The sequence below is a fragment of the Orbicella faveolata genome, unplaced genomic scaffold (genome assembly GCF_042242905.1).
Source record: "Orbicella faveolata isolate gen_17 unplaced genomic scaffold, um_ofav_v1 contig_25, whole genome shotgun sequence".
In the NCBI taxonomy this organism is placed as follows: domain Eukaryota; kingdom Metazoa; phylum Cnidaria; class Anthozoa; order Scleractinia; family Merulinidae; genus Orbicella; species Orbicella faveolata.
Genome location: NW_028301553.1, coordinates 18,115,440 through 18,134,566, shown reverse-complemented (window position 1 = coordinate 18,134,566; position 19,127 = coordinate 18,115,440). Strand labels below are relative to the sequence as shown.

Below are 19,127 nucleotides of genomic sequence, written 5' to 3'. Positions count from 1 at the left end.
TCCCCCCATTTGGAATTGAATGCTGGAATTAACCATTTAAGCCCCAATAGTAAGCTTAATATTAGATCAATTGGTATGAACTTTGGACACCAAAAATCTGTGTTTCATCCAGAAAATTTTACTTGAGGGCCAACGTGGCCACTGAAAACCTTTTTAGGGGCCAATTTTTTTAGGAAAGGGCCCAATAAATTGTAAGCTACAGAAGAAAATAAAAGCAGTTTATTAGGATCTATGATAAAATTTGATAATAAGTGTTTTTTTGAAGTGTTTCTACTCAAAAAAGTTTCTTTTGAATCAGATACTAGTATGAAGGATCATACATGTATACCCCCTCGAGTCTGGCCTGTTACACTTTTACGGTAAAGTGAACATCTTATCAAAAACCAAACACCAAGAGCTGCAAATTAAGGGGTGGATGTGTATATACAAAATATTTATATTTAATATTTAATTGGTGTTGAGGCACTAACAATGGCAAAGGCATGAGAGAGGAGTCAGCAAGCAAAGAAAGCTGGTGAGGGGCCTGGCACAAAAAATGAGTCGGCATGAATGCTATTGTTTTCAACTACAGTGCGTTTGTCCATGAATGCAGCTGACTGGTGAAAATTGAGAGGTCTTGTCCTGTTATTATGACAAGAAACAGTGCACGTTGGCAATTATCAAACACAAACATTGGCATCTGGGAAAACTTTTGATTGAAGCTGCAATAATCTACAACTGTATTTATCGACAAGGATCTCTCTCCAGAATCTGCTAAAGACCGAGCTAAATTACGTGCTGCCTTTAGGAAAGCTAAACAACTGAACATTGCTAAGGTACTACTCAAGAGGTAAAAGCCTAATTATAAATAGTAGTAAATATTCTGTAGACACATTACCAGAGTACTTGCTGCCAAGCGAGCAATCAACTACTGCTGAGTAAAAACCTTTGATTGACTTTATTTCCATTTTATTTTGTGAAGCCGATGATCGGCTTTTATTGTTTAAGACACCACCAAACCTCTTTATAAGGCTAGGCTATCTCTATCTATAAGAGCACTCAACTGATAGGCAATTTATAAGTCTTAACTTCGCTTTGGTGCCGCTAATATTGTGATATAAATGGTAATTAGAATTGCGGTAAAATTCTTGCATACCAAAATTTAACGGAAAGAAACACCAAAACATTTAATTCACCAAAGTTTTTTCATTAGCACCTAACATTTTTGTTTTGTTTTTATAACAATAGCTGAATAAGTCCAAAGTCCCAAGGGTCCAAACCAAGGTTCAAATCTTGAGACCCTTTTACCATCTAATTAGTTTAGTTTTTTGTTTTAATATGTGTTTAAAATGTCTATTTAGTGAGTGTACATGTTATTGCTTCTATGTATACTGTGTAGACTTTTCTTTTGGAGCTGCCAGTTTGGAAACAGCTCTTTTGAGTCAAATAATAATTATACAATGGCAAGCAAAAAGGAAAATGTGAATTTTAAACTTCTTTCGCTTAACGTACGTGGAATCCGTTTGCTTGAAAAAAGGAAAGCTTTGTTTATCTGGTTGAATAAGCAAAAAGCAGACATTATTTTCCTCCAAGAAACATACAGTTTAGTAGAAATCGAGAATATATGGAGAACCCAATGGAATGGGAAAATGTTTTTCGCGCATGGATCAAATCACAGTTGCGGCATTATAACACTCGTTAGAAATGATTTAGATTTTGAAGAAGAATCCTGCAAGTGCGACCAAAACGGTAGATTTATAATTTTGAATGCGTCTGTGCAAGGAGTTAAATATGTCTTTGCCAACATCTATGCACCAAATAAGGTACGTCATCAATGTACTTACTTTAAAGATTTATATGAAAAATTGGACGACATCATAACAAGCGCTGAACAAAACGTTATCATTGGAGGTGACTTCAATGTCACTTTTGATTCAAGTCTGGACTGTTTGGGTGGTTCACCAGCAAAAAAAGAATCGGTTAAGATTCTTGAAGAAATCTGTTTGGATCTGGATTTGATCGATATCTGGAGAGTAAGAAATCCGAATGAGAGGCTGTTTACTTGGAAGCAAACCAAACCTTTGATCCAAAGAAGACTAGATTTTTGGCTGATTAGCGACACCTGCCAAGACGAAGTCGAAGAAGTTAAAATTATACCTTCTATAAAGTCAGATCATTTAGCAATTACATTAATTTTTAATGGCATAGAAGAACAAAAGCATGGTCCATCTCATTGGAAATTCAACTCTAGTTTGACTAAGGATGACAAGTATGTAAAACTTATTAGTGAAAGTGTACCCGTTTGGATTGACGAATTTAAAGAGGTCAATGACAAAAGAGTGCTCTGGGAACTTATAAAATATAGAATCCGACAAGTTTCTATAAAATATAGTAAAGGGAAAGCACGGCTAAGAAAAGACAAATTGCTAGAAATAAAAACACTTCTTAAAGTGTACCAGGAAAAGTGCTCTACTGATCCGTCAGCAGAAAATATTGAGCAGCTTGAAATTCTTCAAAGTAAGTACGATGCACATTTTGATTACCTTTCGAAAGGAGCTATTATTCGTTCGAGAGCGTCCTGGTACAAGAAGGGTGAAAAAAATAATAAGTACTTTCTAAGCTTAGAATCTCATAAAAAGGCCAAAAGTTGTGTCCACAAAGTTTTTACTAAAAAAGGAACTTTAAGCTCAGACCCAAAGAAAATTATGAATGAGATTGAAGATTTTTACACAGATTTATACGGTCTCGAGAGTAACCTACCAGAATTTGCAGATTCCTTTTTTCAACATTCTGCAATTCCTAAACTCTCACCAGATAGAGCAGCAACTTGTGAAGGAAAGCTAACGGTGGAAGAGTGTTTTAAGAGCCTACAATCCTTTAAAGAAAATAAATCACCAGGAAATGATGGACTTACTGTAGAATTTTATAAAACATTCTGTGGTGTTCTGGGTAATCTTCTAGTAGAAAGTCTAAATTGTGCTTTTGACTACGGTGAGTTATCAAATTCACAAAAGCAAGCGATTATAACTTTGATAGAAAAGAAAGGAAAAGACAGAAGACATATTTCCAATTGGAGACCAATCTCATTAATAAATGTGGATGCAAAGATTGGATCAAAAGCAATTGCAAGAAGACTTCAGGAGGTTTTACCTGATATAATACATCATAATCAAAATGCTTATGTTAAAGGAAAGTCTATCTTCGACGCAGTTAGAAGTATTGACGATATTTTAGAATTTACTGAACGGAAAAAGATCAAAGGCTTTATGCTAGCAATTGATTTTAAAAAAGCGTTTGATTCGCTTAACAGAAGTTTTATGTTTGAAACGCTGTTAACTTTTAACTTTGGCCCTTCCTTCGTGCGTTGGATTAGGACTTTTTATCAAAATATAACAAGTTCAGTTATGAATAATGGTTTTTCGACGTGCCCATTCAACGTACAGAGAGGTGTTAGACAAGGTGACCCCCTATCAGCGTATTTGTTTATCATCTGTCTTGAAATTCTTACTATCTCCGTGCGTGAAAATAACAATATCCAAGGGATTCAAGTCGATAAGGAAGAAATTAAACTTGAAATGTTTGCCGACGATGTTAAAACCTTTGTAAGAAACAGGAAATCTCTCGAAGCCCTTCTCTGCACTACTGACTTGTTTAGTAAGTGCTCTGGACTTGAAATCAACTCCGAAAAAACTGAAAGTATGCTTTTGGGTAATCAAGTCTCCTTGGCAGCAATGGATGTCATTTCCTCCAAAAACATCCAAATTAAAGACACGGTTAAAATTTTAGGTGTTTACTTTACTTACAATGAAAGTCAAAGAAAGAAGTTAAATTTTGATGAAATTCTTAAATCCATTAAAGAAAAGTTGCAAAGGTGGAAGTGGAGGGACCTTACCATTCTAGGAAGAATTCAGATTGTAAAGACCTTTTTGACACCATTGTTCATGTACCGAGCCAGTTTAATTTGTGTGCAAAAAGATACCGTAATGGAAGTCAACAGATTACTCTTCCAGTTCATCTGGAAAGGAAAAGATAAAGTCAAACGTTTATCACTTGTAAGTGATATCGATAAAGGTGGACTAAAAGCGCCTCATGTAGAATCGATTATTAAAAGCCAAAGGATCATGTGTTACAAGAAATTTGCCGATGATCAACAAAGTAATTGGAAGATTATTCTTTCCCATTACCTAAAAAATGTGGGGTCGAAACTACTTCTGCACTGTGCTTTTGACTTAAAGAAATTGCCTATTAATTTACCCATTTATTATGAAGAATGTCTACGATGTTTTGCAGAATATTCATGCGCGAGTAGAATAACTGAGCAAGCACTTTGTCAAGAAATACACAATACAGTGATTTGGAACAACAAGTTTATTTGTATACAAGGTAGGTCCATTTTCTATGAAGAGTTATTTAGAAAAGGAATCAGTACACTTGGGGATCTTACGACTAAAGAAAATGCAGTATTCGCAGGGTTTCAAATTATTACAAGCTCTTCGCTTACATCCAAAGAAAAGTTTCAGCTAATGGCGATCATAGACGCATTACCTGCACAGTGGCGACAACATTTAAAAACCTGCAATAATTTTTCAAAAAACTCTATGTTTTCCAGTAATGCACAGTTACACCTAAATGGCCACAATGTAAACTTGGATAAGGTCATATCCAAGAGCATTTATAACGAAGTTCGCTCAAAGAACGAGAGTGTACCAACTGCACAGCTAAGGTATACAGAGACATACAGCGAGACACTGGAATGGGAAGAGATATATCGAATTCCCTTCAAAGTAGCTATTGATTCTAGATCCCGTGAATTCCAATACAAGATATTACATAGATATTTAGCGACAAACAAGTTTCTCCACAAAATTGGCCTAGTACCTTCGCCTCTGTGCACTTTCTGCAAAAAAGAAAGTGAGTATATCGAACATCTACTAATAAAATGTGAATATTCCGACAGTTTCTGGAGAGAACTAATTAACTGGCTAAATACGATAGAAATAAAAATCGAAGCACTATCAGATGTTGACAAAATGTTTGGACTTTGGAACAGACAAGTAGACTTTTATCTTCTCAACCATCTGTTGATCTTAGCAAAACAACACATTTACTCCTGTCGAAATAAAGGATTTCCTCCGTCATTAAAGATCTTTCTCGCAAAAGTTTCCTAAGTATATCAAATCGAAACGGTTATTTCTGATTCTAATGGCAAGCAAATATTTCATGACGCCAAGTGGAAGAAATTTATTACAAATAATTGTATTTAGGCCGGCAGCCTAAAAAATGTAACAATTGACGTAGTTTTATTAATATATTAGTAAGTATTTTTGGTATATTAGTATTTTCCTTACAAGTAGTGTTATTAGTAACAGTATTTCTTGTTTTGTTTTTTTTCTTTCATCTATACTAGCGTTAATCTATGTAGTTTCTTCTAAAAAAAGTAAAAATTAGCGTGGTTTTTATTCATTAATATAAATAGTAAGTATTCTGGGTGTATTAGTATTTTCCTCTTAAGTAGTCTTATTAGTAATAGTATTCCTCGTTTTTTTTTTCCATCTGTACTCACGTTAGTTTATTTAGTTTTTTCTTTCTTTTATCTGCAAATGTAATCTCAATTGTTATTGTCACTCTTATTTGTAAACTTATAAATATCAGTACAATACAAAAAAAAAAAAGGTCCTTACGACACCTAAAAAAATGCAACTGGTGATGCATATATTATTTTTAAGTGCGAAGTCATAATTTAATTTTGCAAGTTCCCCTCCCTCTCAAAGCAATGTTGAAATAGTGGGCGTACTTTGGATGAATCAACATGATTGTGTTGGGAGTGGGAAAGGGGGGTGGACAGAAAGACCACTACGTTGGCAAAAGTGCAAATTGTCCCAAGACGTTTGATTAGGATTACAATCCAGACCAAAAGTCCTTAGGACACTTGACAAAATGCAAACTGGTGACACCTTATTTTGAACTGGGAAGTCATAGACCGTTTTCAAAAATGGCTGCCAGTTATAAATTTTTTTGTAAGTATTAAAATCAGCCTTACTGACCTCATTTTTAAGTTGAAAATTTGAAAGAATTTTTACTCTCAAGCAAGGTTAGTGAGGCTAATTTAAATGCATACAAAAGAATTTTAAGTTGGCAGCCATTTCTGAAAAGGGTCTATAATTTGATTTTCCCACCCCCCCCCCCCCCCCCCCCACAAAGCAATGTTCAAATCGAGAGTCTACTTTGGATGAATCAAAGTCAACATTGTGTAGGGGGTAGGGATGGGGTAGGTGGACAAACAGACCATTAAAATTATGTTCGTAAAAGTGCAAAGGGTCCCAAGACTTTTGACCAGGATTGTAGCCAGCTGTTTGTACAAACTTCCAAATCACCTTCTATAGCGTTTTTTTTGTTGTTGTTGTTTTTGTTTTAAATCTTGTTAATGAGTCTTATTTCTCTATAATTACCCCCATTAATACGGCCAAAGGTTTATGGCCCATTGGTGGCTGGATTAACAGGGTTCTCCTGCAGTTCTCGTCAAAATTTTTGTTGGGTTGTTCCAACAATTTGCCATAATTCCAAATAGTTATATGCCGGGGTGTAAAATGGCAATGTGAGAGTACAGTGTCTTGAACAAGAAGACAACACAACAAAACAAAACAACCATTGTCAAGCCCAAACTTGTCTCAATCCAGAGTTCTAAATTATACCTAGCAATTGGGCTGCTATATCTAGAACTTCCAGATTAATGCCAACCTCCATGTAATCATAAAGGACCAATCACAGTCAAATATGTTTAGACATACCATGAGAAATTCCTTTTCAGGAAAGAGCTTCTTCAACTGCCCTTTAATCTTGACAATCCATTCTTTTTCACCAACGGGGCATTCCTGAAACAACAAGGAGTATTAAAGATAAAGCGTTACCTTGCTACAACTCATTTCCTAACAAACTAATATTTTGTTGATGAAGGAAAATGTTGCTTTCCAACTCTTGCCTATACAGAATCAAATTAGTACTGCAGCACCTAACTCAGGTGATGAAAAATTTCAACTGTCACATGGTCTTTGATGACTGAAGTCACTGAACAAAACACATCAGTACAGCTACGACTGGACCCAACAATGGTCTTGATTGAGGGCTGGGGCCTGGCACTGGAATTCAATCACCGTCCTTATCCTTCTTTCGAGTCTACTGTCCTCCCTTGCAATGATACTTGTGTTTCTAGACTTTTTCCATCCGCCTCTCGAGTCTGGTCTTCTGGCGCAGGCTCCTTTCCTAAACAGTGGCTGATAATCAAGCCCATTCCAATTTAAGTGGTACCTTTTAAGGGTCAAATAAAGCTTGAGCCACTAGGCCCAGATTGGTCTCCTTTAAGGATTTAATTCAAATGTTCTGACAAGCATCCTCAACCTTTTCATTTGAATTACCCCCAAGGCTCATTGCGCACTGCAAAGTAATAAAACCTGTAAAAATCACATTCCTGTATTACAAACCTGTGTGCCAAAAGCATAGATATCATGTGGAAATTGGGCCAAGGTGGCATCCATTGTTTTACCACTGCCTTGGCACTTGAGCCATGACTTCATATCAGCAGGAGGATTAGCATTACCTGAATTAAGATAAAGCACTATTTTTTGCAAAGACCTTGCTGAGATTCTTGGTAAGTTTTTGGCTGCCAAGATTTTGATGTCTCACCAAGGTCTCAGCAAGATAAAGGAAACTTTCAAGAGAATCTGGGGGAGAGGCGACTGAGATTCTGAGGAAGTTTCTAGCTGCCTATCTTTTGAGATCTGATTCTCATTGCCATTTTAGTGAGAACTAACCAAGATCTTTTGGAAAAAGAAAAATATCAGAGGACAAAAACCTGCTGATAATCTTGCCAAGGTCACAGAGATCTTTCTTAGATATCATAAGGTGGTAAAATTCCAAAATGGTGGAGGTGAGAAAAATTCTGGCAAACAAAACAAACACACCAACAAAACGACATTACTCTGCTGTGTACTATTTATTTACAGAAAAAGCTTGTCCCAATACCATACACCCTATGCAAATATGGCGGACCACTCGGTTGTTGCCCAAGATGAGTTGCATGAAAGTGAGGCCAGTTGGGCCTCGGAGTTTTGTTTTGACAATGCTTCCCCAGAAAAGTCTTGCTTTGTTGACGATCTGGTCTGTTTTATTTCGCTATGCCTATGAGTTTTTGTGTTCCTGAATGCCACCAGAAGGTAGTGAAATCTTCCACAGGAGGGAGAGTTTTTTTTTAGTTTCCCTGTTGTCCTCTGAGGGGAAAACAGATGAAGGAAAGGAGTTCATGATTGCCGAGGGAACTGTAAAAGTTTGTTTGCTACATTTCAGGCTAGAAGATCTTAGAAAATGTGTCACTGATTGCATTTAGCTCCAAGTCGTTGTCATTTGGCTCAATGTTTTCACTGGTTTCAACGACAGGTGCAGTTGAAGTTCATTCGCTTGGTGATTCCACCGTAATATTTGTTTTGTGCGATTCAGTCTGAGTTAAGTGGTAGCGGACGTAGACAACTTCTTCTTTTGAGACAGAGGATGTATTTCAAGAAGTGCTTTTCTTTACTTTGGGGAAGGTACTGGCCATGCAAATCGTGTTGGAACACCACCAGACACCACATAAGCTCGTCATTTAAACGGTTTTCTAAGATATTCCAACCTGAAAATGTAGCAAACAAACTTCACTTCCTGCGGCAATCATGAACTCACCTCCTTCGTCTCAATAAATTGCATAAATCCACTATTTACCCTTAGAGGCGAACGTACATTGGACAATTTCTATCACTTCTAGTGGCATTCAGGAACACAAAAACTGGTAGGCATAGCGAAGTAAAACAGACCAGATCGTCGACAAAGCAAGACTTTTCTGGGGAAGCATTGTCAAAACAAAACACCGGAAAGAGTAAAAACACAGGTTGCAAGTAGCAGAATGCATGTGAAGAGAATCATCAGGGTAGGAAACAATATTACTGACATTGAATATAAGGTAATGTTGCTGTTCATGTCCTACCCATGTTCCATGTCCCAATAAAAATTGACGCTTGATTCTTTGTCATGTCTTTAGAATGCTGATGTTTCAATTGTTGAACAAGTTGACAAAACACCTCACGTGACTAAAACAGATTAAAATAACTGAAAATTATTCTTTCATAGTTGCAAAGAAGCTTGCTTAGATAACTCAACAAAATGAGGTTCATAGACTGATCAAACTTGAATACATCAACCCACTGCACATGTAATATACATATGCAGGGCAGCAGGGCCTGGAACAAAGAAGCCTAGCTTGTTTAAGGAATTGAATGATCTGTATTACCTTGCCATCATCAAACTCAAAGTCCCTTGCTTGCTTTGGCTCCATCTTCATTCGTAATCTCTTGATGTTATCTTTTGACTTAACCAATTGCGTGACTAGAGATTGGGATACAAAGAACTGAACATAACTTTTAAAGCTTAAGGGATCTTGTGTTATTAAATCATTGGTCAACTGGAGTTGTAATGAGTGCACAAATTAATGCATTAAGTATTAATTAGTGCATTTTTATACTCAGGAAGCAGAACTGTACTATTTGCAACCTCAGACCTAATGTCGGGAACTAAAATTTAACTCATTTCTGACTAATCACTTTCAGCCTAGTTAATTGAAAAACATGCACAGTTTCAAGACTTCAAAACCTTTTAATACAAAGCATACATTTAAACATGAGAGACGTTTTTTTACCATAATACCAAACACAATGAAAAGAGCTGAAAATAGCACACAGAGTATATATTTTGATGAACTTCAAGGTGATTGGTAAGTTTGTAATTAAAAACACTCTCTTTAATGTGTCATATTATTTTTCTCAATCAAAACTAATAAAACTGGGAAATAAGATGGTAAAAATCTACGATGCTAATTACAATCAGAAAACCAACAATCTCCACAGTTATGATTCCCTTTGTTACTTGATGACTTATTAATGAGTTTGAGGGTACAAAATCATTTTAAATAATTATTAACAAATGTATTTGAAAGACAAGTAATAAGTTGAATATCCTTCCTCCACCTTTGCTTTGATCACAAGTATTGTTTGCATCTGAAGCTTCATTTAGATTCTTTAGAAATGAGATCTTGCCTGAAATAAAATACCATGAGAGATTGAGGTCAACAACTGATACTTTCTCATTCCCCTTAATTGTTTCTATACTATACCTGGACTAATTTGGCACATAGTTAATAGAGAGAACTGGTTATTTGACGGCAGGTATATTTTGCAGGGTGCAGGGTGCAGGTTGCAGGTTGAAATTTAATTATAACTGGAAAACCGCTGGCACTTAAAAGAAACATACATGTGGTAGACTTACCGAGACTGTTACATGATGCATTTACAATCGCTCAGAAAGGTGGCTTCCATCTAACTGCCAAACCGGCCGAAGCAATGGGAGGAGAGAATATTCCTATGATTTTAAGCCTACAATGAATTATTGTTTTTGAAGAAACATCTGAAATATCATCTGAAATATCTGCTCAATTTGGTTTCTTCCCTGTGGGTACCAAAATGAAAGCACACTGAGCTTGTGCTAGTATATTCCGTCGGTTAAAATCTCATATTATTTCATTTCTTTATTTATTTGCTTCGTTTGTGATGGCAGTCTTCTGTTGTTGAGGGAAGACCCGAGCCAAGTCTGGAATCAATGGAAACATCTGTGGAGCGGCAATCCAGATGGCTTTAAAGAGATTTCACTGGTAATAGAGCGGATCGATCATGTTTTCACTATGTGAGAGAGGCGAACTACTTTATGTAAGAACCCCCTGACGAGTATATAGGTTATTAATTATTTTTAGTGCCAGCGGTTTTCCAGTTATAATTAAATTTCAACATGCAACCTGCACTCTGCACTCTGCAAAATATACCTGCCGGTTATTTGAGCCCGGCAAACATCAAAGGAGCAAACAAAGACTTCAAGATTTACGATGGAAGGTCCACGACCATGCACAATCTTTTGTTTTGTGCTCGTACACTATGCATGATTACGTGACCAAAACGTTTCTATTGGTTATTTCCTCATTATGGAGTAAACAACTATTGTGTTTTGTGCACAGTCAAGACCAAAAAAAGCGAACAAAAACATACAACAAAGAACTTTGTTGGGTTTCATTACCATTCCCCTCTATTGACTATGTTTGGTAATAAGGTTCACTTATATTATTTTACTTTGAATTCATAAATACAGTGGAACCCCGTTAATAAGGTCACCAACGGGCCATGAAAATTTGGCTGTATTAATGGGGTGGTCAAAATTGAAGGGGTAGGGTCAAATTTCATGACTGGTTATTTGAAAGTGATGTCTTGATAGATATATTACAATATTACAACTGCACTTCTAAACAACTGTTCTTTTTACAATAAGCATTCAAAATGCAGATATCATTTTAAAAAATTGAAACTTCAGTCAGTACATACATGTACATGTTTTCTATATTTCTATTAGTACAATGGTTAAATGTTATTATTATTTTTAATCTACTATTTCTTTAGCTTTTGTAATTTTATTTTTGCAGGGCCCCACTGAAAACCACATGTATGTGAAGTGGGCTCCCTGTTGAAAGATCTTTATTATTATTATTATGTAGAGTATTATATGTGACCATGACAAAAAATTACCTTAACTGATTTGAGTGGTTGTATTTAATAAACCGGGTACAATTGTAAACTAAGGATTATACAGGTTGGGATTTCAGAACGTGGCCATTGGCTGTATTAATGGGGTTTTGTTATGAAAAAATGTATGGACGTTTCGCCAGGACGAAAAAATGTGGCTGTATAAACGAGGTGACCGTAAGGTGAGGTTTCACTGTAGCTTCACAGGGAAGTTCCATCTAGAAGGGATCCTAACCCAACCTAAGTGACTTTCAGGACTTGAAGTTATCTTTTTAGTCCACTAGAAAAGTTAATTTACTAGTAAGGATTTTTTTCTACTAGCAAACCCTTGATGCACTGTTACTGTCCCTTTAGGGTGACTTAAAACCAAGGGTTTCATAACAGCTGGGAAGCGAGAAAATTGACTGGCTGAGCGGATGGTTTTGCCTTCCTGTTTGACTATCTAGAGCACAGTTTTTCTTATAAAGAAGTTCAGCTCAAAATATTTTGCCTGGCTGTAAAAACCAGTTGCCCTCCTACTGAGAATGTTGATGAAACCCCTGTAAATCTAAGATATAAAGTGTTCTCTCTGGTTGATCCTAACTTCAAAGTCTTATTCTTTGGTAGCTCAAGGGCCATTTGAGGAGGGAAGTTATTTTTATTCATGCATTCACAACAAAAGCTACTTTCAAGTCCCATCAAGACTATGAGAATTAACAAAATGAAAATGTAAGGATGTACAACATTTAAACTTTATTTAAAACTGGTGACCAGTACGTAACACAAAACATACTCCTTGCAGTTCCTGCTCTTTGTCTCAGATGTTGTTCATAATTTTATTAGTTTTCTTGAAATATTTTGAGACATGTATGCATGAGTCTTAGTTGCAAATATTTGCCAGTATATTTTTGTTTTACAGTCGAACCTCGATTATCTGGAATTGTCGAGACTAAACGAAATAGTCCAGATAATCGAGGGTCCGGATAATCGAAAATATCGAAAATATGAATATTATTGAAGAACAAAACTGTTTAAATAAAGCAACATTTAATCTTGAAACAACACTTTTACAAATCATTTGGAAAACAATATGGTCTCCTGTACATCTTGAACCCCTCAACTCTGAGCCAATCAGAACTCATTCGAGTGTTCTTCATTAGTTACGACACATGCGAGCACTGCTTTTGCTCTTTAAAAGCAAAAGAAACTCGCTTTTGACTGCACTTTTCATCAATGGTTAAGTTTTAAAAAGAAATCTTGCTATGGATCTTGATCATGACTAATAGATATTCATGACAAAATTGGGACTAGAGAATAAGTCCAGATAATCGAAAAAATCTGAATAATTGAGGTACGGATAATCGAGGTTTGACTGTACCCACAAATTTCAAACAAAGACGCACAAGGCACGTGGAGTAATATTGTTTTGTGAATTTACGGCCTTTGGGGAATTTTATTTATTTTATTTATTTAACATTTCTTTATACATGGTTAAAAATCATCAGCTAATACTAATATTTAAAGTTATATATGTAAAAAAAAAAAAATTAATACTAATAAACTACTAATAAACAGTCCATGCTAAATACTAATTAATAAAAATTGAAGTAGTAAATCCTAATTTAAATATTAAACTAATCCCGTTTTCCATGAATGCCGTGTCTAACTTTGCTTTTAAATTGATTAAAGGATTTTATCATCCTGAGATTGCAGGGTAGGCTGTTCCAGAGAGTTGCACCACTGTAACTAAAGCTATTTTTCATATAGTTAGTTCGTGGATGAGGTACAACCAGTTTGTTTTCGGAATCCCTTTAAAGAATAGCGCATTCCACTACGTTTTAGAAATTTAGACGATAGATATTCAGGAACCAAGCCATTTAAAGATTTATATACCATTAAGGCTTTCTGATTTTGACGCTGGGTACACAAATCTTTCCAACCCAGTTGTCGTATTAGACCTTTGGCATCAGTATCATAACTAGAGGAAGTTAACACGCGAGCGGTGCGGTTCTGAAGCTTTTGTAGCCTGTCCAGCAAAGTTTTACCGCAATTACCCCAGACAAGATTGCAGTAGTCAAAATGAGGTTGAATTAGAGCACTGTATATATAAAGCAGTGTAGCTGGTGGAACAAAAGGCCTAATTCGTTTTATGGCACCAATCCCATATGCAATCTTTTTAGACAATTTATCAATATGGGTTTGCCAAGTTAGGTTTTCGTTGATCAACACACTGAGCAATTTGACTGAAGAGACACGATTTATTGGAACATTATTAATTGAGAGCTCAAGTGTATCTGGAAGGGTACTCAATCTTTGTCTGGAACCAATCAACATAAATTCAGTTTTAGTCGCGTTTAAAGTAAGTTTGTTAGAAGTAAGCCATTTGTTTAAATTACTTAGATCGTGATTTAGATTAGCCTGTATAGAGCTCAGATCAGCTCCCGCATATGTGATGTGGGTGTCATCAGCATACATCCTAGGCTGACATGATGATAAGCAGTTGGGCAAGTCATTAATGTAAATAAGAAATAATAGGGGACCTAGGATTGTTCCTTGAGGTACCCCACATTTTAGCGAACAGGTTTGAGAAAGAGAACCATTAACAAGACATCGTTGTGTACGGCTAGTTAAATATGAGTTGAACCAGTCAAGAGCTATTCCTTGAACTCCGTAAAGGTTCATTTTAGTTAAAAGAATTTCATGATCAACAGTGTCCAACGCTTTTTTTAAATCGAGAAAAACTACAGCATTAACATTTCCGCGATCGATATTAAACCCCCAACTATCGGTAGCTTCTAATAAAGCAGTAACAGTTGAATGCAATGAGCGAAAGCCCGACTGTTGTTTAGAAATTACGTCCTCTTTAGTTAGAAAGCTATATAGCTGGTCATACACGATCCTCTCGAATACCTTAGCAATTACTGGAATGACTGAAATTGGTCGATAATTATTTAGATCAGATCGCTCACCCTGCTTAAACAACGGAGTAACTCTAGCACATTTCCAGTCGTCAGGAAATATACCAGAAGTCAAAGACTTGTTAAAGAGGTCAGATAAAGAGACCGAAATAAGATCAAGGGACATTTCAGTAGACTCTTAAGAGCTAGTGCCTATAAATATAGACCAAACACCAGCACAAGTCAAAAAATCGATTTCGCTCATTTTTTGTCTATAGATTGGCCCTAGTTAGAAAACAAACAGACCATAGTTAGTTTCTGCTAATACAGGTTTTTTTAAAGGCATGGCTTTAGAAATCTCGGTAACCTTAATTAAAAACAATTTACTTGGAGTTTGGTTTTACTACTCTGTCGTTTTAAAAGTTGTTGTTTTAAAAGCTGTCATTCTGTATTTGATCATTTTCACTACAAGAACAAGTTCTAGAAAGGAAATCATTTTAAGATCATTGGTTAAGCGTAATAACAAATTTTAAAATATTGTTGGTTTGTAACCTTACGTGACCTGATGGCGTGCTGCAATACCGTAATTAAATTAATTAGTGCTATTTCGACGGATTCCTTGCGCTTTATTTGTACTCTCAGCTTGTCGACATTTAGTGTCTTTTCTCCTTCTATAAAGAATGAAGAAGTAAATTCAAAATGTAGCTACCTAAAACTAAACAAATCTTAAGTTTAAATTAATGATAAAAGACATCCAGGGTGTAAGTATCCTGGTAAGTATTCAATGATTGAAATTGAACAATTATCGTGCTGGTCGGTTTGCTTCTCCAAGTTATGCAGATAACTGGACATAAGTTTAATACTTTTCCACGAATTTTCATTTTCAAACAACTGAAATGCTCTCTAATAATATGTTTAATCAAAGAAATTAACAGGTGTTTTTCGTCAGTCTTAAATCCATCTTTTTGGCAACCAGTTAATTTTGGCTGGTTGATTAATTAAATTATATATTTTTAAAGCAGTTTTTCATTGAAACAGTCGCTCTTCCGTGACTGATTTCTGAGAACATTTAAGGTTACTGTATACCTTCAGGGGTGTCTCGCGTCCAAGCGATGTAGCGCGTCCGGTTTAAGATGTAGATACCTAAGCCCCTATATCAAATTGAAGATTATAGAGCTGGCTATCAAACCATACCAAAAATTTTGAAATAAAATGAATTGCCAATTTTTTCACGGCCACTAAATGCAAGCGTCCTAATCACCTTTTGGAAGTTACAAGTCAAAGCGAATTTTGTTTTTCGCCAATTTATATTTTTCCTCGGTTTCAGGACAAAAAGCGCTAAAAAAGCGTGTCTGCGTTTTTCCATATTCAATTGTAGTAAAAAGTTACAGAACATTTTCGAAATAGGATTTAAAAAATGTGAAGTGATTGTACAAAAATCGCTCTCAGAGAAAAAATATTTCGAAATAAACAATTCGCAGACACGTTTTTGTTTTTTATATGTTAATCTAACTACTGTCCAATTCGTGGTATCCATATCGGTAATACTCCCGCAAAAGTAGTCTCGGTTGATTGCATACACGTTATAGGGCTGTCAATCAAGAGGGAACTTTTACTTCCGGCCATAACGTAAAACATCCATTTCTCCGCCAATATTAGGTTTTTTTCAATTTTGTTTTCAGACATTAGAGATTACTCTTCGACTCTTGGATCATGGTGCGTCAAATGAGGAGCTGATAAATCTGTGACCAGAGTGGATTCAACAGTTTCGTTGACGGACCATGATTTGAATGATATTGGATCACTAATCTTGATTCAGATAACCCCTAAGGAAAAGTCACTAGTTGATAGAAAGTGCTCTGCTGATTGCAAAGACCGAAGGCAGTCAACAGAGATAGTAAGTACTTGACACACAAATTCCAGATGAGAAGAGTGAAGTGGAACTAATTCTTGCATGTGTTGCGATGTTAATTTATCACTCCACAAAATCTCCATACAATGCCTATTTGTCGATCACATCATTCATCCCTTGGTCTTGGCTGGAAAGGGTGAACTGAAAGATGTAGAGTCCTTCAAGAGATATCAAGGCACAAAAATGTCAGAAGGAAAATGTTCAAAAGCCAAATGGGTCATAAACAAACCTTTCTTCCAATTCATTGTGAAAAGAATGGGTTCACATCGGACTCAGAGAGTGTCTCACTTGTGTTAATACTTTTTACCGGTATGCAAACATTTTGACTAGCTTCTGATTGTTCCAGGCACATGGATTAAATATACCAGCCTTGTTACATTCGTGCAGGTATGTTTAATAAACTTTGCTTCCAGCTACTGCAAAATGTAATGTGAACCCATAAAATAAGGCAAGTGATTAGAACTAGTACAGGCACAAATGGAGTTGGCCCATCAAATCTCTTATCCGAGCATGACATAGTCCATGTGTAGCCGTACCCATCTCCTTGGGGGTGGATACGGCTACACGCAGGCTAAGCACGGTGACCTATCCTTTTATTGCATTTTGCAAACATTCAAAAATGTTTCAAAAAAATCATTCGACAACTTTTATTCCTAATGAATCACCTTAGGAGGCCAAAATGTTGTGATGTTTTTCAACAAAAGGGGCCGGTGGTGTTGCACTCAGAGACTGGTACTTTAATTTAGATTGACCACTATAATGTATATTTGTCTACCAATATTATGACCTACAAAATTTACAAGACAGGTAAAAAAAAAGGATAATACTAATACTATGTCTCACAACATTGAACAAACTTACGCAGAAAAGTAGATTTTTGAACAAATGTGTCCCACTATGATTGAACTGCAAATGCAATCTCTTTTTCGGCTAAATTCTAGAAATCCGGCCTTTTGCTGTTATTTTCTAGTCGAGGTTGAGCATATTGTGAATATTGTGAATGTACAAATTTTCTAAAAAGTGTAGAAGTCGTAGAAGAGCTCAGATGGCGTCACCCAGTTAGTAGTTTTTATAATTTATCGTATTTCCACTTGAGTTAATTTGTCAATGATCTAACTGCCATAAACAATAGAGAATTGGTTAAATTTATCTCTAAAACGGCCATTGGCAATCAGTGAAAGAATTAAGTGACACATCTTCTGGAAATGAACATGCTATGTGAAACATATATGGTCATTACCTCAAGCAGCCTGAAGTCATGTTTTTTATCAGGGATGTTGTGGGTGTTGCGAGGCAAATGAAAAAAATATATATATATTTATAAGAACTTACACAAGAAGAAAACACTTTTTATAATTTTTCCCACATGTCACATTTCTGAAGATTTCTTTGAGCAGGTTGTCAGAAACGAATGACAATACCCACGTCACGCAATTGCTCACATTCCAACGGCAGATTTTGGCAAAATTGGTGAAAAACACAGGCCAAGCTGGGCTTCTTAAAACCATTTGCCCGGAGATATTTTTTAATTTTCAAACAGGTGGGTGTATAGTTAACCCCTAGAAAGTGTTTTTGAGGCATTTTAAGTTATAGCCCATAGCAAAACAAGTCGATGTTTTAATCCAATAATTTGCTTTCAACACATTGTAAAATTTTGCGTATCTGTTTGATCTCGTTTCGGGCTCAAAACTAACTTCACTTTATTGTATTTTTTGCTCATTCATACCATGAGGACCTGAGCTGAATACAAAATCCATTGAAAGATTCTCAAGTAGCTGTTGTACGGAGCGCGAAGCAATCAAACATTCAGAAAATTCAGCAAAACTGGAAGTAGATTTTGAGCCTAATTGGGGTGAAATCGTTTTTGGCATATTTCTACCAACGAAAGCTATATTAGCAGAAACTAACTATGGTCCATTTCAATTCTCATTAGGACCTATCTATTGGCAAAATACAAGCGAAACCAATTTTTAAGACTTGTGCCACTGATAGGCCATTTTGGTCGATTTTTACAGGCATTCACTCTTAACAGTAATGGTCAGGTTACACTAACACAAAAATAATGTTTGTTTGGTTGTGATGTGCAGCAAAATGCTCATTTAGAATTTATGACTTAATGACAATTTCAAATCAGTATGAGCTAAGTTAATTAAGCAGCAGAAAGTTTGGTTGGCTAGTTAAGATTTTGGGGCAAAGGAATGAAGACAAAGTTTTTCTTATGAATAAATGTGACATCAAGTAATTCACATTTTGTGAGTTTGTGAGCATTAGTTTTGAGCCCAGACTTCATTTAAAGACTTGTGTAACTGTGGGTTGAGAGTGATGAAAGTGCTTGCAATATATCACACAAAGACCTACCTTCTTCGTAATTCACTGAAATATACAATTTGTTCTTAAAGCTGGATGTTGCCATTCCTTGAACCATCACCTACCAATTTCAGTAACAAAAAGCTGTTCACAGAAATGCTTTGAAACTAATGTGAAACTGACCAAAAAGACCAAGGCATGCTGATCTCAACTATGAACACTCTCATTACCACAGCAATCTTGCTACAGGATGGGAAGATAGAGTGCATGTGGTGTGGTTCAATTTTACCATTGGTACAATTTGTAATTTTCTTCAATTTGCTTTAGTGTATGGTAATATAATTTAGAAGGTCTGTAGTGGTAATAGGGAGTGTGATGACTCGCAAGTGGACTTTAAATAAATTGACA

General features: G+C 35.9%; 1 protein-coding gene across 3 annotated transcripts in view; it reads right to left on the bottom strand.

Annotated features, from left to right (window-relative positions):
• LOC110049605 (phosphatidylinositol 3,4,5-trisphosphate 5-phosphatase 2-like) overlaps positions 1–19,127 on the bottom strand; it is a 76,702-nt gene that overhangs the window by 40,632 nt on the left and 16,943 nt on the right. For all 3 annotated transcript variants that reach the window (XM_089294488.1, XM_089294489.1, XM_089294487.1), the window contains exons 10-15: positions 18,771–18,840; positions 10,029–10,097; positions 9,296–9,390; positions 8,993–9,095; positions 7,458–7,573; positions 6,768–6,851 (exon numbers count right to left, since the gene is read on the bottom strand). In XM_089294488.1, coding sequence (XP_089150614.1) covers positions 6,768–6,851; positions 7,458–7,573; positions 8,993–9,095; positions 9,296–9,390; positions 10,029–10,097; positions 18,771–18,840 — 537 coding nt within the window. The remainder of the gene's footprint in view (positions 1–6,767; positions 6,852–7,457; positions 7,574–8,992; positions 9,096–9,295; positions 9,391–10,028; positions 10,098–18,770; positions 18,841–19,127) is intronic.